At 44.3% G+C, this 24,427-nt stretch overlaps 2 protein-coding genes across 2 annotated transcripts in view; both read left to right on the forward strand.

Annotated features, from left to right (window-relative positions):
- Positions 1-14,447, forward strand: part of LOC110200090 (hexokinase HKDC1) — a 39,357-nt gene extending 24,910 nt beyond the window's left edge. The window contains exons 11-18 of the mRNA XM_020975209.2: positions 629-774; positions 878-1,000; positions 3,838-3,933; positions 4,071-4,170; positions 4,247-4,430; positions 5,924-6,079; positions 11,082-11,315; positions 13,429-14,447. Of these exons, the coding sequence (XP_020830868.1) occupies positions 629-774; positions 878-1,000; positions 3,838-3,933; positions 4,071-4,170; positions 4,247-4,430; positions 5,924-6,079; positions 11,082-11,315; positions 13,429-13,573 (1,184 nt within the window). The 3' untranslated portion in view covers positions 13,574-14,447. The remainder of the gene's footprint in view (positions 1-628; positions 775-877; positions 1,001-3,837; positions 3,934-4,070; positions 4,171-4,246; positions 4,431-5,923; positions 6,080-11,081; positions 11,316-13,428) is intronic.
- A 4,860-nt stretch (positions 14,448-19,307) lies between these two features.
- The window catches only part of LOC110200049 (hexokinase-1), a 139,870-nt gene continuing 134,750 nt past the window's right edge, over positions 19,308-24,427 (forward strand). The window contains exon 1 of the mRNA XM_020975146.2: positions 19,308-19,408. The gene's annotated coding sequence lies outside the window, so the exon portion shown is untranslated. The remainder of the gene's footprint in view (positions 19,409-24,427) is intronic.

The raw sequence follows: 24,427 nt of genomic DNA on the forward strand, positions 1-24,427 counted from the left end.
TATGTTATGTTCTTCACGAGTTACAATGGTCAAAGGTCATCCCCCTGTGACCAGTGTGGTGATGAACCTCCGTCTGTTTAGGGTCTCAAACTCAGCCTTTGCAGCGTGGGTGGGCTTGCCATATTCTTGCGCTCCACAGGCCCAGCCTTGGAGATGCCGGCGTGACCCTTGGGCTGCTGCCAGTCATGAAAAGGAGTCATGAATACACCAGAGTTATCCCACAATTTTCTGCCGTTTGGATGTATCTGTTGTTCTTGTTAAGTCATTTTCAGTCACGTCTGAGTGTTCCTGACTCCATTTGGGGTTTTCCTGGCCAAGATACTGGAGCATTTTGCCATTTCTTCTCCGACTCATTTTATAGATGAAAGAAATGGAGGCAAACAGGGTGAAGTGACTTGCCAGGGTCACACAAGCCTAGGAAGTGTCTGGGACAAGATTTGAACTCACTTCATCTATAAAATGAGGGTGATGAGCCTTGGCGGGGGCAGGGACACCCAGGAAGAGAGACCTCTGAGGCCCCTTCCAGGCTTAGATCTGTGAGTCTATGAACACATCTTTAGAACCCCAGGCTGCTGGTTCACATGGAATAGCCATCGCTCACAAGACACTATGATTTTCTTCCCTGCAGAGAAGGGCAACTACCTGGCTCTGGATCTTGGAGGGACCAATTTCCGGGTCCTGTTGGTGAAGATCAGAAGTGGGCGTAGATCGGTGAGGATGTACAATAAGATCTTCGCCATCCCGCTGGAGATCATGCAGGGCATGGGGGAAGAGGTAACTCTGGGCACCTGCCTCTGTGGGCCCGGGCCGTGCTGGTGGTGGGCAGCCTCCCCTGCGCACCGCCTTCATGTGACGCCCTCCCCCCCTCTCCCCACAGCTGTTTGACCACATCGTGCACTGCATCGCCGACTTCCTGGATTACATGGGCATCAAGGGGGCCAGTCGGCTGCCCCTGGGCTTCACGTTCTCCTTCCCCTGCAAGCAGACCGGCCTCGACAAGGTAAGGCCTGGGCCTCTGCAGCCTGGGGTGCACTGCTCCTTCCCCCAGCAAAGTTGCATGGACCCTCTTGAGTCACCGGCCAAGCAGCTGGGAGGGACCTCAGAGGACATCCGGTCTAACCCTCTCATCTGACAGATGAGGAAACTGGGGCACACAACCACTGAGTGTCAGAGAGGGGCTTCAAACCCGGAGCCTCTGATTCTAAATGCAGTGCCCTGGAGACAGACAGAGGGAAGGGCCTTGGCTAGCCCCAAGCAGGACAGTGATGAGAGGCAGAGCTAATGTGCATGTGTATGATAGAGATTTATTAAGCACTTTCTGTGTGCTCTGGGGCCACAAATACAAGCAAGCAAAGCAATCCCTGCCCTCCGAGAGCTTATAGTCTAGTAGGAGGAGAGGACACATTAAGAGGTGTCGGAAAGGAGCTGCATGTGTTGGGGGTGCGAGAGCTGATGCAGTTGGAGATGATGGAAAGGGCTGAGGTCACCAAAGTGTCGAAGCCTCTCAGAGTCTCCTTCCCGTCCATAAAAACATGAGCTGTCAGAACCCAAGATGATATGCCCTGTGAAAGAAAAAGGGCATTCAGAGAGGAAGGGAAAGGAGAAGGGGGGAGAAGCATTTATTAAGTGCCTCCTGTGTGTGAAGGGCTTTTTAAATATGATCTCATTTGGTCCTCACAATATCCTGGGATGTTATTATCCTCATTACACAGATGAGGAAACTGAGGCAGACAGAGCTGAAGTGACTTGCTCAAGGTCACACATCCATTGTGTGTCAGAGTTAAGACTTGGACCCAAGTCTTCCTAATTCTAAAGCTTTCAGTCTGTGAGCTTGTCCATCCTGCTACCTGCGCCTGCAACACCTTCCTTCCCCCTCCGCCCCTGGTGAATTCCTCCTCATCCTTCCCAGTCCAGCTCCAGGAAGACTCTCTTGATCTCCTTGGCCTGTCAACAATAACCTTCCCCTCTACAGAACCCCTTTTTTTACCCTGATACACTGGTGTTATAGAGTATATCAAATTGTTTGTGTCTGAATGTCTTATTCTCTCCCAGCCAAGGACTGCCTTAAAGACAGAGATGAGGTCTTTTCAAACTGTGCATCTCCTTGAGTGCTCAGACCAGTGATGTACACAGGAGGTGCTTAATAAGTGCTTGCTGCTTTGAATCATAGCATTTCAGTCAGCAAGTAAGGAACCCCAGTGCCTCCATGTCTTGTCTTAGTCCATCCTTCACAGGAAGGCTCTGGGGCATGCAGGCCTCTAGAACCAAGCTGCTGCTGCTGCTGTATAGTGTGTATATGTGTGTGTGCATCTTTATATGTATAATATGTGTATTTACATACATACATACATATATATATATACTGCTAGCTGTTACTATTACTTCTGCTGCTGCTACTGCTACTATTACTACTACTGCTGCTGTTGCTGCCATTATTTTCAGGGGATGCTGAGGATTCAGATCTGAGTCTCAGACTGTTCTGTACAGAAACACTGGCAGTATTCTCAGCCATCACCACCATCTCTCCCCTCTTTGGGGAGCAGTTCTGACTTATCACCATGCTCTTGCTTATTCTGCTAAACTGAGGCCTAAGGGTTAGATTGAAGACTTGCTAGAAACCACACAAGCCAGTGGCTGAGGTAGGACTTGAACCCTAGTAGCCTAGGTACTGGACCATACTTTCTCTCTCCACCTGATACTCAGTTAACTGAGACCCAGAATATCATATGGAGCTTTTTTTCTCCCTCTAAAAATCCTCTTGGATGAAGCTTCCCAGCTGTAATGGAAACATCATGTTGCCCCTCTTAGAGCTAGTGGGGACTCCAGAGGTGATGGGGTTCAGCTTCTTTGGGGCAGAAATAACACCAGGCACACCGAGACTCTGTCCTTCACCCTCTCCCCTTCTCTCTCTATGTCCTCTTTCTCTCAGTGGTCTCAGCAACTCCCATGTGATCATCTCTATGCAGGTAATTCCCAGATCCATATGTTTAGCCTTAGTCTGTCTTCTGAACTACAGTCCTGTGTCACCAGCCGCCTTTTGGACGTTTCTCACTGGACATCCTATAGGATGTCCTATATATAAGACATCCAAATTGAACACATCTGAAAACAACTTCCCCTCAAACCCTTCTCCTGACTTTCTCAATTTCTGTCAAGGGCATCACCATCCTTCTAATCACCCAGGTTTGGAACCTGGGAGTCATGCTCAGCTCTTCCTTCTTCCTCACCCCTCATGCACTTAGTGGTCAGATTTTGTTGATTCTATTTTTCACCACATTGTCTCTGTTCTCTCTCTCTCCCTCCCTCCCTCTCTCTCCTCTCTCTCTCCTCTCTCTTTCTCTCTCTCTCTTTTTCTCTCTTTCTCCCCCTCCCTCTTTCTCTCCCTCTGCTGTCTCCCTTCCTCTCTCTCTCTCTCTCTCTCTCTCTCTCTCTCTCTCTCTCTCTTCTCTCTCTCTCTCTCCTTCTCTCCTTTCCTCCCTCCCTCCCTCTCTCTGTCTCTGTCTCTGTCTCTCTCCCTCTCTCTCCTCTCTCTTCTCTTTCTCTCTTTCTCTCTCTGTCTCTCTCTCCTCTCTCTCTCCCTGCCCCCCCCCACAGTTATCATCCTACTGGCCCCTCATCCCTTCTCTCCCCTAGATCACTGCAACTGATCTCCCAGGTCCTAGTGACTTACCTTTCCCAATCCATCCTCCATACAGCCATCTTCTCCACATCTTGAGTTTACTGAGTTAATCTGACCCTTGTCATAACCAAGGTCATGATAAGCTGTATGGGCACTGCGGGGGGTGGGGTTAATTGATTCTTCTATTGTTCATATCAACTTCCTGCCTTCTTTTTCAGGGGACACTCGTAGAGTGGACCAAAGGATTCAAAGCCACAGACTGTGAAGGGGAAGATGTCGTGGACATGCTCAGGGAGGCCATTAAGAGGAGAAATGTAGGTGCTCCCTCAGCCTTACTCCCCAGCTCTCTGGGCCCTCTTCCCCTGAGTGCCTGTAGCCTGGGAGCGCAGGGGTGATGAGACAGGCTGCGGCAGGCTCCCGGGGCTCACCGCAGAACTCCCTCCTGTTGTAGGAATTTGAATTGGATATTGTTGCGGTCGTCAATGACACCGTGGGCACCATGATGACCTGTGGCTATGAAGACCCAGACTGTGAGATTGGTCTCATCGCAGGTGAGCCTGATTTCATCTGTTACAATACCTCCTGCTCACTGCAGCTGGTCTAACGGCCACTGGGGCTTCCTCTTAGGAACCGGCAGCAACATGTGCTACATGGAAGAGATGAAGAACATCGAGCTGGTCGAGGGCAATGAGGGCAAGATGTGCATCAACACTGAGTGGGGCGGCTTTGGGGACAATGGCTGCCTGGACGAGATCAGGACCCAGTATGACACCGAGGTGGATGAAGGCTCCCTAAATCCTGGCAAACAGAGGTAAAGAGGAGGTGGTTCCGAGGCGAGCTTCATGTACAGGCTGCATTCACTCCCCTCCAGGTTAAAGGAGAGGCTGGCTGGGGCAGGGAAAGAGCCCTGGGCCTGGGTCTGCCACTTACTTATTCCTGTGTAACCCTCAGCAAGCCATTTCATTTACCTGAGCCTCAGTTTCCTCATCTGTAAAATGAGGGGGTTGGGCTGGGTGGCTTCTAAAGCCCCTTCCAGCCCTAAATCTATGCACTTAAGGTCTGGTAGGGTCGTGTTGGGGCATAGTTCAAGAACTCACTGACTTACTCCCTCCTTCAACAAAGGGAATTTGAAGCAGACCCTAGTGCCTTAGACAACAATCTTTTAAAAAGTGGTCACCTTCTATTTATATTTAAAAATGAAAACAAAAACAAAAAAACCCCCCAAATAAGCATAGGAATCAAATGATTTTCCTTCATTGGGATTATATTTATTTGTAACCAAGAGTTGACATTGTATGCAATGGATAAACATTAGAGACTTTGCCATTAAGAGCAGGGGAAAAGCAGGGCTGTCTACTCTTCTCACTCCCATTCAGAATAGTTTTTTAAGTCTTTGCAGTAACAAAAAGGAAAGAACAGGAGATGAAAGGATTAAGTGCCAGGAAAGAAGGGATTTACAAACCACTTTTTGATATGTTTTTATATACTCAGGAAAGTCAAGGGACTCAACAAAAACATTTGAGATACTAGACTGATTTTCCTCCACTAACTCCATCCAACTCTGATGCTTCATCACAGTAGGGAGATGACTCAGGGTTTTTAAGGGTCATGCCAATAGATTGTGAGCTGGGGGGAAGGGAATCCTTCTAAGGTGGAAGGGCTCTGAGGATGGGCTGGTGATAGATTATACGTCATTGGCATAGCTCAATTTAGAAAGGTCTAAATTACCAGGTTGGCCAACAGGGGAGGATTTTTTTTCAACTACTGCCACTCAAAAATGGCTCTGGAGGGCATACATTTAGATAAACACTATTTATGCATCTATAATTACTCTTGTATCAGTAACTCACATTTCTTGACTTCATTGGAGTTTACTGTTTCCTTGTAACCACACTGTGAGGTGGACAGATAGAGCATCTATTAGGCACTTAGTATATGTCAGGCACTGGGAATGCAAAGAGAAGCAAAGAAGACATTCTCTGCCCTCGGGAAACTTACATTCCAGTAGAGGTGGATAACATGTAAAGGGGAGCTGGAAACAGGAGGTACACCCAGTGTGGCATGGCTAGGGAGAGGAATGGCCAGGGTGGGGTGGAGTAGAGTGGAGATAACATGGTGGACGGTGTTCATAAAATGCTGTGGAGGCCCAGAACTGAGTGAGACAAGGCAATGATTACTATGCCCATCTTACAGATGAAGAAACTGAGGCCCAAAGCAGTTTAATGACTCGCTCAAGGTCACATCAGTTTTCATCATGACTTGGTTAACATGACGCTTGCTCCCATTTATTCTTCCTTGGAAAAGGTATGAGAAGATGACCAGTGGCATGTACCTTGGGGAAATCGTGAGGCAGATTCTGATCGACCTAACCAAGCACGGACTTTTGTTTCGAGGGCAGATTTCAGAACGGCTCAGAACCAGAGGCATATTTGAAACCAAGTTCCTATCTCAGATTGAAAGGTAATGACTCTGCTCATGTGTCACCCTCTCAGGCTCATGCAAATGTCATCTTTCTGGACCCTAAGAGTGGAGCTGTGGGCAAGGGTGGTGAGAGAGTGGGAACTGTGCCCTCCATTTATCATTGAAAGAATCAGCTCAGGGTGCTTTAAAAGCAACTTCTCCTCTAGTCACCTCTGATGGATTTTTAATGCAATGACAAAAATATCTCATGATTCTTTATAAACTCATTGATCGCAGAATCAGACATTTAGGGCTAGCAGGAACCTTGGAGGTCATGGAGTCTACCCTCCTCTTTTACAGATAGGGAAAATGAGGCACAGAGAGGTTCAATGACTTGCCCAGAGTCATGGATTTGAACCCAGGTGTTCCTAACTCCAGCACTTTACCCATTGCGTCGCGCAGTCTCACGGTAACCACAAGAGGTCACCTTTCAATGTGAATGGTTTCACCAAATTGTTCTCCAAATGCTAACTTGGAGCAGTTGCCCTGGATGACGGCTTGGAAGCGATGAGGAGTCGCTCGCCCACCTGACTGCAGCACCAACACCACCAAAAGTCTTCTCAGGCCAATGCTGAAGGCGATGGATCTGCTTTCAGGGCGCTTGGCTCCTCCTGTGTGGGAGGCATGTCTAATGGGAAGAAGGCTGCTTTCATCTGGGTTTGACTTCAAGGGCCCTGCCATGTCTGAGAGAAAAGGAAGGAAGCTCTTCCCTCCCAGTTCTGCCCACGAGATGGGAGGCGTCAAGTCAGCCCGGCAAGCACTGCTCTCGGATCAGGAGAGCTGGGCTTGAAATCTTGGCTCTGCTTCTCATTGCTCTGGGTTGTGGCCTTCTTCTCTCAGGATCTTAACCGGCTCATATGCAAAATAAAGGGGTTCAACCAAAAGTTCTCTAAGGGGCCTTCCAGCTTGGTAACATAAGAGCATGAGACTCAGAATCAGGAAGACCCGAGTTCAAATCCAGCCTCAGACGCTCACTAGCTGTGCGACTCTGGACGAGTCACTGAACCTCTGCCTCAGTTTCCTCATCTGTAAAATGGGAATAATAATAGCACTTCCTCCCAGGGTTGTTGAGGATCAAATTAATTAGAATATGTAGAGTGTTTTGCAAATCTTAAAAGACCATCTAAACGCTATTATTATTATCATCACCAGTCCTCAGTCTACCTCCCTAAACTTCAGAAGATATTGTCCAATGTGACATCCTCCCTGTTCCCTAAATATTACCCTGCTCAGAGTCTGGAGATACAATTAAAAACACTTATTAAGCATGTACTCTATAGGCGCTGTCAGAGGTGCTGATACAAAGATGGAAAAAACGACCCAGTCCTTTCCCTTATGGAGACCCTAGTGGGAAGAGAGATAGGCTTGAGATCAGGGGGGAGCTGGGCTCAAATCCCGCTTGTGACAATCCCTTTTACACTCTGCTGTCCCTGCTGAGCTTCAGTTTCTTCACTGGAAAAAAATGGAGGCCAACACTTGGACTGTCCGCCTCCCAGAGTGATTGGAGCACCACATGAGGTGATCAGTAGTGTATGGTGGTACAGAAAAGTCAGCTCTTCATTACATATGGGACCACCAGGAGAGAGATGACACATGAGTGTAATGCAAGGGAAAAAATAATAATAATGCCAGCATTTATAGGGTGCTCTAAGGTTGGCAAAGCTCTTTACAAATAGTATCTCATTTGATCCTCACGACAACCCTGGGAGGGAGGAGTTGTTATTATCTCCATTGCACAGATGACGGAACTGAGGCAGACAGAGGTTAAGGGACTTGCCCAAGGTCACACAGCTATTAAGTGTCTGAGGCTGGATTTTAAGTCAGGTCTTCCTTGACTCTTGATCCAATACTCTGTGCGCTGAGGGGCCACCTAGCTGCTCAAAGGAGGGTCCGGGCAAGATGCCCTCAGTAAATTTGAGGAAAGAGAGAACCCTTTCAGCTGAAACATCAGGAAAGGTTTCATAAAAGAGCCGAACATCTGAACATCTGTGAGTCTTAAAGTAAGATGGATTAAAAATATATATTGCATAATTATATGTTATACATCATAAAAACACATTTATATAAATATATAAATGTTTATATTTATATAGTATAAATAGAATATATAACTATTATATAATTATATATTAATATAACACATTAAATCTATAAACTTATAATCAAAATAATATATTGAATATATGTATTTTTCTTGGTGTTTTTTATTTTCACATCACTGTCATTTTCCATCGCCATTCAGCAGATTGAACCCTCTCTTAGGATGAAGGAAAAAACAAGTGAGCAAAAACTTGTAATGCAGAAATAAGGTCTAACATCTTATACAATATTCTATCCAAGTTGTCTCACATTTCTCTGTTCTGAAGATGATGATGTTTCATCTCTTCACTTTTTTTTTCTTTCTGCTGTTCAGAGTTCAACTTCCTTGTAGTGATCATCAAATTTACTTTGTGGTAGTCACAGTGTAAATTGTTCTCTTGGTTCTACTTGCTTCATTTGGCATCAGTTTATACAAATCTTCCCATTTCTCTGAATTCCTTGTGCACATCATGGCTTTTTGCATAACAATATTCCATTGCACTTGTCTACTATTATTTTTCCAGCTGCACCCCCAATTGGTACCAGCTTTGTTTCCAGTGCTTTGCAATCCAAGAAAGTCTTAGGACCATTTTGGTACATAGTGGACTCTTGTTTCTTAGATTTTGTTAGGGGTATATGCCCGATAGTAGAATTGATGGGTATGGGTAGTTTGTTAGGAAGTAGCTTCCAAGCATGTGAGAAGCACTGTGTGGAGGTGGGAGATGGCATTTGAAGCTAAGGAGACAACCAGTCATCTAGCTAGAGTGTGTGAAGGAGAAGGAAGTGAAACGTAGCTGAGAGGCTAGGTTGGAGCCCAGTTGTGGAAGGCTTTCAATACTGTCTGAAGAGTTATTATTTTACTCCATTGGCAATAGGGGGCCAATAGGGAAGGTGTATGAGCAGGAAAATGGCACACTCAGACCTGTGCTTAGGATGAATTAGAAAAGGGAGAGACTAGAGGTGGAAAGACTAATGAGAACTTTTAAGATGAGGACCTGAACAAGAGTCATGGTGGTGTGAGTGGAAATGGATAGATGAGAAATGTTGCCGAGGTAGAATGGATGGTACTTGCTATGAGGGGCAAGAGAGAAGGAGTTAAGGAAGACTCTAATATTTTGAACCTCAATGGCCACAAGAATGGTGGTGTCCTCCATAGAGATAGAAAAGTTGGGATGAAGTGGTAGGTTTAGGGATGGAAGGTGAGTTGAGTCTGATATGCCCCCAGGACACCCAAGAGGCCATTTCCAGGACTTGGAGCTCAGGGCTGGAAATAAAGATTTGGGAGTCATTGGCATAGAAATGATGGTGGAACCCAGGGGAACAGAGGAGATAACCAAACGGTAGGGCATAAAAAGAGAAGAGGAGAGGACCCAGGGCAGAGCCTTGAGGGGCCCCAGATACACTTTGAAGATGGAAGGAAGAGAACAGATGAGCAAAGGAGAGTGAGAAGGAGCAGTCAGACGGCTAAGAGGAGGACCAGGAGAGGGTGTTGTCACCAAAGCCTAGGAGAAATGAGCAGTCAGAAGAGGAGTGGGTGACCACTGTTAGAAGCTACCGAAAGGTTAAGGATGTTGAGAACTGAGAAGAAGCCATCTGAGCGAATAAGGAAGCGGTCACTTGTGGCCTTTGACAGAGTAGTTTCATTCGGGGGAGCCAGACTTTAGGTCACAAGGGGCTGAGAAGTGGGTGGGTGGTGAGGCAGTGATGGCAGTGGGTGTAGCTGACTGATATCAGGGGTTTGTCAGTGAAAGGATTGCTATTGTTGTTTGTTCCTCATTCTCGAAGAGGACCATGACATCAGGAAGGTGATGCCATGACTTGCAAGTGAATTGAATTTAAGTGAGGGAGGCCTGTGCAAAGGCACCAGCCTCGTTCTCTCTTCCAGAGCCATCTGGGTCCATGGCAAGGTATAGATCAGGATGACTGGAGATGTCCCAGGATGCAGTGGAAGACGTTGGCCTTTTTCCAGTGAAAGGGAGGCAAGGTGTAAAGTAATTGCTCAAAGGGAGGGAAAAGGGAGAAGGAAGGGAGGAAGGCTCTCCTGCTTTTTCTTCTCTGAATCTAATTCAAATAATGGGCTGGGTCTAGAGGGTGACCTCCGTCATGGCCGGGAATTTATCTTCGTGAACTTGGATGTAATTGTCTCATGTTCCTTCAGGATGTGATTCATTTATTCATTCAATAGACACTATGCTGGTGCTGTCTGGAATACAAAGATGTAGGAAGCACTCTCTCTGCCTTTAAGGAGTTTACCATTAAGTTGGAGATAGGAGATGAGAGAGATCAAGCTTTTCTCTGGTTCATTGTCCCCACCCCAGAATAGAACACCAGGCCAAGTCAGCTCCCTCAGATTTAATCACCATGTCTATGCTGATGATTCTCAAATCTACCTGTCCTGACCCAGTCTCTCTGCTGACCTCTAGTCTCACGTCTCTACTTTTCTTTCAGACATCTTGAACTGGATGTCCAGTAGACATCTTAAAGTCACTGTGTCCAAAATGGAGCTCATTATCTTTCCCCCTAACCAGACTACCCTATCATGGCGACCAAGGGCCCATCCAGGAGTCTCTGGGTGTGTACAACTTTTGGCAAGGTATTAGAGGATGTGTCACTGAAAGGGGCCAACTCCATGGCAGCAGGCTCAACTCCATAGGAAGCACCCGCATGTCAGCAGATTGGTGGCTCCTGGTTACCATGTTACATGGAAAATGAGGAAGCTGGAGCACAGATTTTCCAGTTCTTAACAGTCCGTGAATCTTATACAGACAAAGTGAATAGCCTACATGTGGTGGGTTCTTCCTGACAGTGGTTGGAATATTTGGTCTCTTCCCAGGTTGTGAGCTCAGAGCCAAAGGAGACTCCAGGCCCTCATGTGCTTTTTTGATCAGATTCTTTCCTTTTCTCTGGCTGTGATCTGTCCTAGTGATGGGCTGGCCCTCCTCCAGGTCCGGAGGATCCTGCAGCAGCTGGGCCTGGACAGCACCTGTGAAGACAGCATTGTGGTGAAGGAGGTGTGTGGGGCTGTTTCCCGGCGAGCAGCCCAGCTCTGTGGGGCGGGCCTGGCTGCCATTGTGGAGAAGAGACGGGAAGACCGGAACCTTGAGCACCTAAAAATCACCGTTGGCGTGGATGGGACACTCTACAAACTGCATCCTCAGTGAGTACCCTGAGAGGCTTAGTCACAGTGCCAGGAATACAGTGGGTGCTCAATAAGCACTTCTTGACTTGACTTGACTTGCCCAGTGTAGGGGGAAGAGATGTAGAGGCCCAGGAGACCTGGGGATTAAATCCTGGCTCTTCTATTGATCAACCAATCACTCAGTTAACAATAATTTATTAAGTGCCTATTATGTACCAGGCACATAATAGGACAACAAACACAAATATGAAAGTATCTGTCCTCAAGGAGCTACACTCTGTCAGAGGAGACCAAATATATGTATAGATGAGTATTCAAAATAGATACAGAACAAGGTAGTGACCAGCTTTATAACCTCTCCAAGCTTCATCACTCCTTTTTAAAGTAAGAAGACTAATAATAATAGGAGCTTACATTTCCATACCATGGTGAGCTTTCTCCCAACACCACTATACTTGGCTGCCCAACCATGATATGTAGAGGTTCTCGGGCTCTCCAAAACCATGCCAATGGAGGGCAAGCTTGGACAGCTCCTACCAAGCCAGGAAAGCTTTGAAAACAAGCCCAGTGATGGTCCACGTATCTGTTGTTCCAGTGCCTGCCCAGCCAATAATAATAGCTAACATGCATACAGTGCTTAATGGTTTGAAAGCTCAGAAGGTCAGAACCAACCCAGGTTGGCTATAAAATGAGGAATTCTATCAGCCTCAGCAACCCTCAGTGACCATCATTCTGCATTGTGGAAGGGAGCATAAGGAAGCAGTGGTACATTGGGAGGAACAATGTGGAGTCAGAGGACCTGAGTTCAAATTTTGCATCTGATGCTTACCGTCTTGGGCAAGCTACTCAGCCCTGCTGGGTCTTAGTTATGCCAAATTGATGCAGTATCTTTTAAAATGTTAATTATGAATATGATTTTAGAATTTACAAAAATATATACATACATACATACATACACTTAAAAATGTTAATTATGAGGAGTGGCTAGGTGGTACAATGGATAGAGTGTCAGGCATGAAGTCAGGAAGACTCATCTTCTTGAGTTCAAATCTGGCCTCAGACACTTACTAGCTGTGTGACTCTGGGCAAATCATTTAACCCTGTTTACCTCAATTTCCTCATCTGTAAAATGAGCTGGAGAAAGAAATGGTAAACCACTCCAGTAGCTTTGTCCAAATAGGGTCACAGAGAGTCAGACAGAATTGAAAAATGACAGAACAACAATAAACATTTCCTAATTTCATGTTTCAGATATTTAACATGTAGAATACTGTGATGTGGTTTTCGTTTTTCCTGTACAAATTGTCGAAGCAGAGTGCATTCTGGTGACTCAGGGAGAGGCTATCCCACTTCCTCCCCCCCCCCCTTTTTTAATTAAAAAAACATTAAAAAAATTTTTTTTTTCCTCTTTCACTTTCTTGAGCATATGGACAAGTCCCTCAATCTCAGTGCCTCAGACAACTTTCTAAATTGAAATCTAAGTTATGGAGAGTTCCTCATAGGCATTGATGACAGAGTTTCCACGTGGGGAGTTCCCAACACCTTTGAAATAACAGCTCTAAATCAAATTAAAAATGGAATCTTATTATAGGGCTGGTGAGAGATTGCATTTCTGTCGTTCCAGGGCTAGCCTAGATACATTCAGAGAGACCCACCACCAAGCTGGCTAAAGAGGGATGAGTTTGTCAGCCATGACAATTCTTAGAAATTGTCTATTATTATTCCTATTAGATTACCATGCAGCACTTCAATGTTTGCAAAACTCTTCAAACATATTCTCCCACTCGATCCTCACAACAGCCTTGTGGAACAGGAGTTCTTATTAGTCCACTTGACAGATGGGAACATTGAGCCTGAGAGCGGTGAGGGGACATGCACAGCGGTTTCCGTAACCCAAGATCTTTGAATCTGAACCTTTGACTCCAGCCGATGTCCTTTCGCTCCACATACTCACCTGGTGTCTCCACTTTCCAGAAAGGGCAGCAAGATCTTTCTGATCGTCTCAGAGAGGCAGGTCACGGGGGCAAGCCGCTGGTGCTTAGGAGTGGAGGTCACTTACCAACCAGCTTGAATGAGAAAGGGGAGACCTCTGTCCAACTCTTACGCTTTTTCCCTTTACAAATTTCTGTAGCTTTTCTCGGATCTTGCGGGAAACCGTGAAAGAGCTGGCCCCTCAGTGCGATGTGACGTTCATGCTGTCTGAAGATGGGAGTGGAAAGGGGGCCGCCCTGATCACAGCTGTGGCCAAGAGGTTGCATCTGAAGAAGGACAACTGAGAACTGAGAACAGCCAGGGTCCGCTGGGATCTAGTGGCTTAGGTCCTTCGCCAATCTCCTGCCCTTGGGATCTAAGTTGAGTACAGGCCAATGGGTCCAAGCTACTCTTTTTGGCCAATAAAGGGAGCCCTGGGCTACTTGTCTTGGTCTTGACACGACCCAAAGAGAAATCTATGGGCTTCTAAGGGTTGGAGGTGTGAAGGGGTAGGTAGTCAGTGTTAGCTCCTCCGTGGGACACCCTGGGGCAGAGCGTTTCTGGGGTGAGGCTTTGCCCAGTTTAGCGGGTGCTGAAAACCCTCGTAGTCCTTCCACAACTTAGAGCTGAGAGGGCTTAAGGCTGATGTAACCTGAAGGAATTAGGTGATTCAAGGGTGTGTTTCATGCTGCTTGCTCTGGCTAAGGTTGTCTCATTCCAGGCACACACAAATGACAAATTATAGCTCTTTCTGGGAGTTTCATCCCACACACACAAAACCCCTTGCCACAGGCCACCTCAGAAATCTTTCAGTGAGTAATCTCATCAGGCCGACTCCTAAGTCCTAAGGCAGCTTCCTTCCCTGTAGATGTGAGTTTAATACTTGGATGGCTTGAAATTTATGATAAACGTCCCCATGGGGATGATGAAGAACTACTCCCTTGCCCCAAGATCCTAGGGTTCCAGCAGTAAATTTTGTCCCCTCCCTGTTAAGAGAAACAAATATTTTAAAAGCTTTTTTATTTTTTGTTACTGTGACCTTGACAAAACCCAGCAAATAGGAACATTTCTACATACAAAGAAAAATAGAGAGGATTGTATGTGAAGCTACTGCTCCTATTGTATACAGCTCAGTGTTTAAAAAGCAAATAATAAATTTAACATGTTAGTTTCAAAGAAGTCCTGATTGTGTCGGCTCTGAACTTCCTGGTGATTGCTCCTGTGCATTTTAAAATGCTTCATCAATGCTTTGCTTTTCTTTCTTCTTTTTTTTTTTTTGGCAACAGAATCACCAGTACCCCCTCAAACACACACACACACACACACACACACACACACACACACACACACACACTTAATTTTTTAAAAAACAAATCTTCCCAAGTAACAAACATTTATAGTCAAGCAAAACAAATTCCTGTGCCAGTCACATCCAAAACTCTGTGTCGCATTCTGCACTCTGAGCCCTTCACTTCTCTTTCAGGAAACAGCTAATATGTTTCGTTACTGGTCCTCTGGAGTTGTGAGGGGTCATTTCATTGATTAGAGTTCTCAGTCTTTCAGAGGTGGTTTTCTTCCCACTGTTGTAATCATTGTACAAGTTGTTCTTCTAGTTCTGCTCACTTCACTCTGCATCAGTTCATATGAGTCTTCCCAGCTGTCTCTGAATTCATTCCTTCCCACATTGCTCATAGCACAACAATATGCCATTATATTCACATGTGATCATTTGTTCAGTTAATGTCAATCAGTTGACAAGCATTTGTTAGCAGAGATAATATGCAAACCCAAGTCTTCCTTCTGCAAATCCAGGCTCTTTCTATTCTCCCATAAACATCTCTAGTCAATAATGAAAAGTCAATCAGTCAATATGCAATTATTATTAAGCACCTACTATAGGACAGGCACTGTGCTAAGTTCTGGGGATAGAAAGAAAAACAAAACCTAGTACCTGTTCTCCAGGAGGAGCCATATTCTAATGAAAAGACAACATGCAAATAATTGTTACCTAAGAGAGCTATACAAAGCAGCTGAAAGGTGATAACGGAAGAGAAAGGTCCTAGCAGCTGCAGGAAAGCCCTCCTGCAGGAGACGGGGTCTGAGTTGAGTCTTGAGGGAAGCCAGGAAGGAAGAGTGGGGAGGTATTCCAGGCATGGGACACAGCCAATGCAAAGACACAGGGTTGGGAATTGGGAGGTCAGGGAGGCTGAACAGCTAGGAGGCCAGGAAGCCAGGGTTACTGGATTGTAGAAGATGAGGAGGGAAGTAAAGTAAGAAGGGAGGGGCAGGTAGGTGGTACAGTGGATAGAACCCTGGCCTTAGAGTCAGGAGAATCTGAGTTCAAATTTGACCTCAGACACTTGACACTTAGTAGCTGTATGACCCTGGGCAAATCGCTTAATCCCATTGCCTAGCCCCCCAAAAAAAAACAAATTAAAAAAAAAGTGGGAAAGGGAAGGAATGGAAAAGGAAGAAAAAAGTGAATGTTTCAGGAGAGTAGCAAAGATTTGTGCAATAAACTAGAGCTCAAATTATAGATTCTTTGCCGTACTATGAAACTGAATTAAAAAAAATTAAGGAGGGGCAAAGACCTTCATGCATCTCTTTTGGAAAACTGTGGTGGTTTTTTTTTTTTGCATGCGAATATATATTTTTTAATCTGGTCAGTTGGGGGAAGGGGTACCAAGCAAAGCCCCCCCTCCCCCCAACAATGTGGACTCTGTGCTTTTGCTGGGATTTGGTGGGAAGAAATAGACTCCTGGCTCTACAGAAGGGCATCTGTTTCGTATCGCGTCTGTGGTGGATTTTGTTGTTGTGCGGGAATGTTATACATGTGAAATATGCCCGGTCACGTAGATGTGGGTTCCCACAAATCATTGCGTGAGGTGTTGCTGCTCAGCCTCAGTGCCCTTCTGGGTAACCTCTTCACATTCCTAATAGCTGCCTCTAGCAGCTCGCAGGACAGAAGATGACCCTAATGCAATAAAACACTTTTCAGCTGGCTGAAAGCTTCTCCATTTGCCAGGTAAACAGCAGAGACTTGGCAACTGAACAAGCTTTCAACCAGCTTAAAATACTTTACTGTATTTATTATTTATTTGATGAAAGAATCAGGATTCAAAAAGATCTCCACAGGCTAGAATATTGAACATGCTGCTAAGACAAAATTTAATTGGAAAAAATGTAAAATCTTGCTCTTGGGCTGAAAAAAAAAATCAACTTCCCAAGTATAAGATGACTAGATGGCTCATTTGAAAAAGATCTAGGGGTTTTAGTGGGCCACAAGCTCAACATGAGTCAACAGTGTGATATGGAAGCCAGGAAAGGCTGGCAGACAGCAAGCATTTGAGTGTTTACTGTATACCAGACACTGTGGATAGCGCTGTTGTTTGTTCAGCCATGTCCAAACCTTTGTGACCCTGTGGACCATAGCACACCAACGCTGTCCTTGGAGTTTTCTTGGCAGAGATACTGGAGTGGTTTGCCATTTCCCTCTAGTGGATGAAGGTTAAGTGACTTGCCAGTCTGGAGAGACAGAGCGCAGCTGAGAGGAGAATGAATCGTGGTTAGGCCTGTGTCTGTCCTCAAAATGGAGGCCCCTGGAAGGAACCCACCAATGGGAGAAAGAGATGAACGGAAAGACATTTCAGGGTGAGAAGGCAGCCAGATCGTGGTGGCCAGGTCTGGAAGAGCCAGAAACATAACCAGGAAGTGAAATTTTAGAGCTTGTGCAATATTAAAAATGCATACTCTCCAGGACCAAGGATGGAGCAGCTGCACTGTTCTCAGCCCTGGTCTGGCCACACCTGGACTGTTGTGTTCTGCCCCGCCCCCCATTTTAGGAGGAGCCGTGAGAAGCTGGAGAGCTTATCCTAAGGAAGGGAACCAGGGTGGTGAAGGGATCCGAGTCCAGGTTGAGGGGCACTTGAAAGAACCGGGGATATTTTTTTTTAGAGAAGATTCAGTCGGGGCATGATGTGAAAGATGTGAAAGGCTGTTTTGTGGGGGTGTTGCGGGCTGAGAGGTTGAGAGGTTGTGACCCCTCAAAGACTGAAGTAAGTAGGTCATCTGGAATGAATTCACAGACTCAAGCATTCTTTAAGCCAAGGTGGCAAAGTTTATTGTTACACTTTTCAGCAGGCAAGGATTCTTAAAGGATCCTGCAACCTTAGAGTGGTACAGTTAAAGTTTATATAGGATCAAATACAATAAAACATGTGCCAAATATGCTAACTAGGGGATTCGGGGGTGGGATTAGGGAGTGGTTAAGGAGTGGTCAGTTCTTAAAAGAACATGCACTTCTTGTACCTACTGTGCAGGTGTTTTACCCAGAGTTCACTAGGAAAAGCCCACAAGCAGGGCCACTTGGAGGTGTGGTTTTAGGCCTGCTACGTCACTAAGTCAACCAGAGTTCAGGGTAACAGAGCTGTCCAGTCTGCCACCAATCAATGTCTTGTTTGACAAGATAGATGTAGGGAGTATACATACGTCTTAAGTCTAGAATACAGATAATGAGGAGCCCAGGATGTAGATAATGAGGTAGGGCGGTAGGATGGTATAGTAGTGGGTAAGAATGTCTTTATGACCCAGTGCAAAGCCAGTTTAAACTAATAAATCCTTCAGGTGCTGTTTGGAACTGCACCAGGGAGAGAGATAAGGGTCTTGCTGGGCCCACTCATGAATAATTGCTAAGCACAGGGTCCTTGGGCTGGGGAGAAACTATCAGGGACAGTGTTTCTGAGGCTAGAGAGAAATTGGGGTCCAAGTACAAGCAGCCAAACACAAGCACCCAAGCACCCCGTCAGAGGAACCATCAGAGGGGTTTTGTGGGGCCTCGGGGGGAGAAGGTGGGGGGAGACATGTTGCAAACTTGGGCTTGAGGTAAGGAAGAACCATCCTAACAGTTTGAGTTGTCCTGAAAGACACTCAAACTGAGGCCTTCCAACTCCAAATGCAGGGTTCTTCCCACTCCAAGTCCCTGTTTCTCAAGCGTCTTCCAGGGATGCCATTCACTCCACCGTGCAGCCTTTCTTTCTGGCTTTGGCTGTCACTTTCTCTCTCTACGCCTCAGTTTCCTCACCTGTAAAATAAGTGGATTGGACTGGGTGGTAAGCAAGATTATCTACCCTTCCAGATCTCTTCATCTCTGGTCCCTAAGAGAATGGGCAAGGAGGCATTTCCTCTACTCTGCTGTTGCATCTAAGCCACGGCTGCTGCTGTTGTCTTTTACCATTCAGGTCTCCTCTAGCTCCAAATCCCTGGCGCGTAGTGGGTGCTTAGTAAATACTTGTTTGATTGACCCAGCGCTTCTGCTACTGCTCCATGTTGTTCTCCCTGCCTTGATTATCTTTCCCAGTCCTTTCCCTCTCCGTAAACCACCCCAGCTTCCCTGATTCTATCCAAGGTTGTTTCTCATAACCAGCTCCAACAGCCCAGGAGAGCTGGTTGTTAAATGTTCATTGTGAGCATTTACACCTTGGAAATCTGCAAATGCCACAGATCAGGGCTTGAGTTATTATTTTGTTGATTGTCTCAACTTAAGAAAGTGGTGTAGAAAATTTTAACAATGCAGATTAAATAAATGTAAAAGTGCATTGTATTTTCAGAGAGCCAGTTGTTAAAAGCTACCACTTCCCTGTTTCTTCTCTCCCAACCCTCTTCTTTACCAAGTTCTCTTACCATCTAGTCTGTCTCTCCACATGGGATCATGATCAGAGTTTTAGACCTGGACAGGGGACCTTAGAGGTCCATCTGATTGATGTCCCACTGTCATTCTACAGGTAAGGAAACTGAGGTCTAGGGAGTGGCAGTGACTCACCAAAGGTCATCCAGGTAGTAAGTATTGGGGCAGGCCCTCCATCTGACATCCTCGCCACTAGACCAAGCTGAGTTTGTGAGACATCAGTGAGTCTGGGCTTCCAGGGAATCCTGGTGAGGGCTCGAAAGCCAGAGTTGTCCAGGCAACCTTGTCACATTCCACCTGATTCATGGCGTCATAGGATTCTGGGCCTGGAAGGGAACTTGAAGGATCGTTAACATCTAGGTCAGAGGACACCTACCCCTGCACCATCTAGGGGAGATGGTGTCTACCCTAGTTCTAGAGACCACTGGGAGAAAAGAAGCTACAACCGTTGCCTTAGGTAACCTTTTCTTTTGCTTAAGTGGCCTCTCATGTTTGGAAGTGTGTCTTTTGAACTAACCTCCTTTCCCCAAGAAATGGTTTGTTTCTTCTTAGCCTTAGCCTACTGCATAGATGGATGGATGGATGGATGGATGGATAGATAATTTATTAAATGCTTACTCAGTGCAGCAATGCAATCTCTGCCCTCAAGAAACTTACATCCTACCAGAAGAAGACAACCCATAAAAAGAATTGTAAATGAGTTAGGGGTAGGAAGCACCAGAGGAGAGAAGGAAAGTGGGTGCAATTCAACAGATGATGAGAAAGAGATGGAAGGAGAGATTCCAGCTGAATGGCTGGAGACCTTTCTAAAATGGTGGGCTCTGGGTTGGAGGTTTCCCAGAGTGGAAAGGAGGAGATGAGAGCTGCTGAGTACTGACTTGGCTGGTTCTTTTCCAGGTGTAATAATCTTAGATGTTTTGAAGTTTTCTTCATGGGTTGTCTTTGTGGATGCTTCTATCATCTTCACATGTCTTTGATTGAGTTTTCTCAGCTAAATTGGACACATTAATTGAGTGAAGGGTTTGTCTCCTGAAGTACTTACAATTAATGTTTCATTCTAATATTCTATTCATCTCCTCAAGAAACCTTATTTTGTGGGTGATCTGGTCAGCTCATGGGCTGCCACGGAGCCTTATTTTCTCAACTTAAGAATTATAGGTAATGAGCTCCCCAGAAATGAGGGGCAGCACAGTATAGCAGAAAGACTCCTATGTTTGGACGCAGAGAATTGCGGCATGTATGACCTCAGGCAACTCATTTACCTTTCCCCATGCTAGCTTCCTCTTCTGTCAAATGAGCAGGTTGGACAATCCCTTCCAACTCTAAATCTCTGAATATGATTTGCATCCAGACTCTGTTACTTGCTACCTGTGTGATCTTGGCTGGGTAAATCATTCAGCTTCTGTTTCCTCTGCTGTCAGATGTGGTCAGTGAGAATATTTGCCCTGCCCATAGAAGAGGGCACCTATGCTACGGCTTGAAGCTGCCCAAGGGGCCAAGAAACGGATGCCACCTCTGCACCATGTTAATAATGCCATTTTTCTGTTGTAAAGACAACATGGCTTTGGAAAGACAAGTGGCTTTAGAGTCAAAGGATCTGGGTTAGAATCCAATCTCCTTCACTTACTACCAGTGGGATTTGGGGCAAGTCATTTAACCTCCTTGGGGACTCAGTTACTTTATCTGTAAAATAAGAGGATTAGGTACTTATTCTATATGGACATATGTGTCTGTATATTTATGCATATACACATAATACATATACATATGTGTATGTATCTACATACACAGATATATGTGATATATAAAGAGATGATAGAAAAAGAAAGATAGATAAATAGATAAAGAGGTATATATTTGTTGTCTTCCCTATTAGAATGTAAACTCCTTGAGAGCAGGAATTCTTTCATTCTTTGCACTTGTATTCCCAGTTTACTAAAGACTTGTCGGTGGTTTATTTCACTAAATGGCCTCAAGGTTTTTTCTGGCACTAGGTGTCTGATCCATAATATGGGAAAATCCATTGTCACCTGTAAAACCCTGGCAGGTGTGAGATGGTGGGAATGTTTCATGGATGAGCTACAAAGAGAGATTTTCCCCGGTGGCTTTTTCTGTGGCTACTTCTGTTAAAAAAAAGTTTTTATTGATATCTTCTGTTTTTAGCATCATCATAGTTTTGCCCAGCACCCTTCCCCTTCCCTCTCCCAGTGAGCCATCCCATATAACAAATAGTATCTTTTCTAATACCAAAGGGAAAAAAAAAAGAAAAAAAAGAAAAAAGGAAAAGGAAAAGGAAAAAAAATCAACACAATCTAACAATATATTGAAAATGTCCAAAAACAGCACCTAGGGACTTCCCGCCTCATGAAAAGAGGAGGTTGGGGGAGTTCCTCTCATATTTCTTCATTAGAGTCCTGCTTGATCTTTATAATTTTGGTATATTCACTTTGGAGTTTTTGGTCGAAAGCTGTTCTTCTCATTTAATTTTTTATAGTCATTATACCATTTTTTTGGTTTGCTTACTTCATTCTGTATCAATTCGTATAGATCTTTCAATATTTCTCTGTATTCATCACATACATCATTTCTTATAACACTGTAACATTCTATTACATTCCTGTATCACTATTTATTTAGCCATTCCCTATTCCATGGGCATCTCCATTATTTCCTTTTTTTTTCTATCACAAAAAGTGCTGCTACAAATATTTTAGTGTAAAATGTGGAGAATTTCTTCTCATTGATGGCTTCCTTGGTATATAAACCTGGCATTGGAGTTCAAAGGGAATGGATATTTTAGTCCCTTCCCCCTTTTCTTTTTACATAATTCCAAATTGCTTTCAAAAATGATTGCACTATTTCACAACTCCACCAACAATGTTTTTTTAAAAACATTTATTTATTTGCTTATTTATTTGTTTGGTTTTTGGCTAGCAATGGGGTTAAGTGACTTGCCCAGGGTCACATAGCTAGTAAGGGTTATGTGTCTGAGGTCAGATTTGAACTCAGGTCCTCCTGACATCAGGGCCGGTGCTCTATCCACTGCACCACCTCGCTGCCCTCACCAACAATGTTTTAATGTCTAACTTCTCACAACCATTCCAGAACTGATTGTTGCCATTTTTTGTCATCTTTGCCAATTTTCAGGGTGGGAGGTGAAACCTCAAGGTTGTTTTTGACTTACGTTTCTCTTATTTGGATCATTTTTTCATGTGGTTGTGAATACTTCACAAATCTTATTTTGAGAACTGTTCATTTACTTTGACCATCTATTAAGCAATAGCTATTATCGCATCTATCTATCTATTTATTAATTATTTACATATCTTGGATACCAAACCCTTAGAGAAATTTGAAACAAAGATCCCCCCCGCCCCCATTCAACAGCTTCCCTTCTTAGGTGCATTAATTTTGCCTGTGCAGAAACTTTTCAGTTTTATGTAATCAAAGTTATTATCTTTTGTAATTGTCTCTAACTCTTCTTTGGTTAAGCAAACATCTTCTGTGAAAGACAAACAATCTGCTTCTCTCCTAATTTTTTTAATAGTATGATCTTTAATATTAAGGTCATGTATCCATTTAGAATGTATTGCAGAATTTGATATAAGGTTTTGGTTCCATGACTGCTTCTAAGTGAAAAGAGCCAAGCTTCCTTTAGGATAGAGCTGTAATTTCTTTTGGGTTATATTTCATCCCAGGATGGTCAGTCAAGGACCTCGAGACCATTCCACATGGGGACCAGTCAAAGGAAAAGATGACTTAGACAGAGAGAGAGAGAGAGAGAGAGAGAGAGAGAGAGAGAGAGAGAGAGAGAGAGAGAGAGAGAGAGAGAGAAAGAGGGCATGATAGCATGGAAGAGGGATTTGAATTGTCTTTCTTGGCCCCAGAAGGCAGAAATGGGTGGAAGTTGCAATGGGTGGCAAGAGCCATGGAAGCAGATTTGGTGTTGTAGTAAAGAAAACCTTCCTGGCCAGTGAGAGATGCCCCTAAATAGAATGTGGTGCCTAGGAGAGTAGTGGGTCCTCCCTCACTGGAGGTCTTCAGTAGAGTCTGTATGACCACTTGTTGGAGAGAGTTTAGAGAGGCTTCCTGCCTTGGTACAGATTGGATCTGACATCTCCTCCAGCTGAAGAACAGCCGTCCTCCCTCCCTCTTCATCCCTCCTCCTTGCTGCTGGGGCATTCAAGACTCCGGCAGCTAACCTCCCTTGGTGGATAGTTGGTTTTCTGGTTATGAGTAAAAATAGCTCTCATTTCTCTAGTGTTTTATACTTTGCAGGCTATTTTTTTCGAATTTAAATTCTCCTTTTTATTATAACCTAACGATCATCAGCAAACATGAATATTTTAGTATACAAAGGGCAAAAGAGGAGAACTTAAGGAATCATGAACTCTGATTATGTTAGTTTGTTTTTTTAGAGTTTAACAAAATTTAACAAGGAAGTAACAACATTCTCCTCTTTGTGTCCCTTCTGAAATATTTTGTTTTATTCTATGTAATTTTAAATGTTCTGTTGATGTTCTTTACTTTTTTTCTTTTAAAATCTCTTACCACTACTTATTAACTCTTCCTCTAGTCCCAGTTAGAAGCTCTTCCTTGTAACCAGTAAGTATAGTCAACCAAAATAATTCAACACACTGGTCGCATCTGAAAATGGTACATCTCATTCTGTACCTCTAGTCTACCATCTCTGTACCAAGAAGTGGGAATCATGCTTCATCATCAGTCATGATTGATCAAATTTAAAATTATTTTCCTTTACGTTATTATGGTCATTGTCTTTTGGTTCTACTCACCTCATTCTGTATCACTTAATATGAGGCTCCCCAAGCTTCTCTGAATTTGCCATACTTGTAATTTCTTATGGAGTAATAATATTCCATTACATTAATGTACCCATTTATTCAGCTCTTCCCCGGTTGATGTTTACCCATTTTTTCCAATCCTTTTTTTCAAAGAAAAGAGGGTATATTTATTTATATTTTTATGTATGTACACACAGATGTATACACATTTTGTACACATGGCTGTCTTTATTTGTGATCTTTGGGATATTATAACTAGTAAACGTATTACTGGGTCAAAGGTATGCACAGTTTGCTAATTTTCTAGGCGTAGTTTAACATTGCGCCCTAGAATGGCTGGACCAATTCAGAGATCCAGCAGTGAATCCATCTGCCTGTTTGCTCACAGCCCCTCCAGCATCTGTCATTTTCTCTTTTTGTCAGCTTTGCCCATCTGATGGACACATGGTGGAACCTCAGAATTGTTTTAATTTGCATTTTTGTTATTATTAGAGATTTGGCTCATTTCTCATGTAATTGTCAATATCCTGCATTTCTTCTTTTGAAATTGCCTGTTCATAGTCTTCAATCTTTTATTTAATAGGTAATAGCTTTGTTCTTTTATATTTGTATCAGTTTTCTATATGCCAAGATATTGGGTTTTTTTTTTTTAACGTTAAGCTTCAAGCCAG

Source organism: Phascolarctos cinereus, unplaced genomic scaffold (genome assembly GCF_003287225.1).
Source record: "Phascolarctos cinereus isolate Bilbo 61053 unplaced genomic scaffold, phaCin_HiC Scaffold_3;HRSCAF=262, whole genome shotgun sequence".
Lineage (NCBI taxonomy): Eukaryota > Metazoa > Chordata > Mammalia > Diprotodontia > Phascolarctidae > Phascolarctos > Phascolarctos cinereus.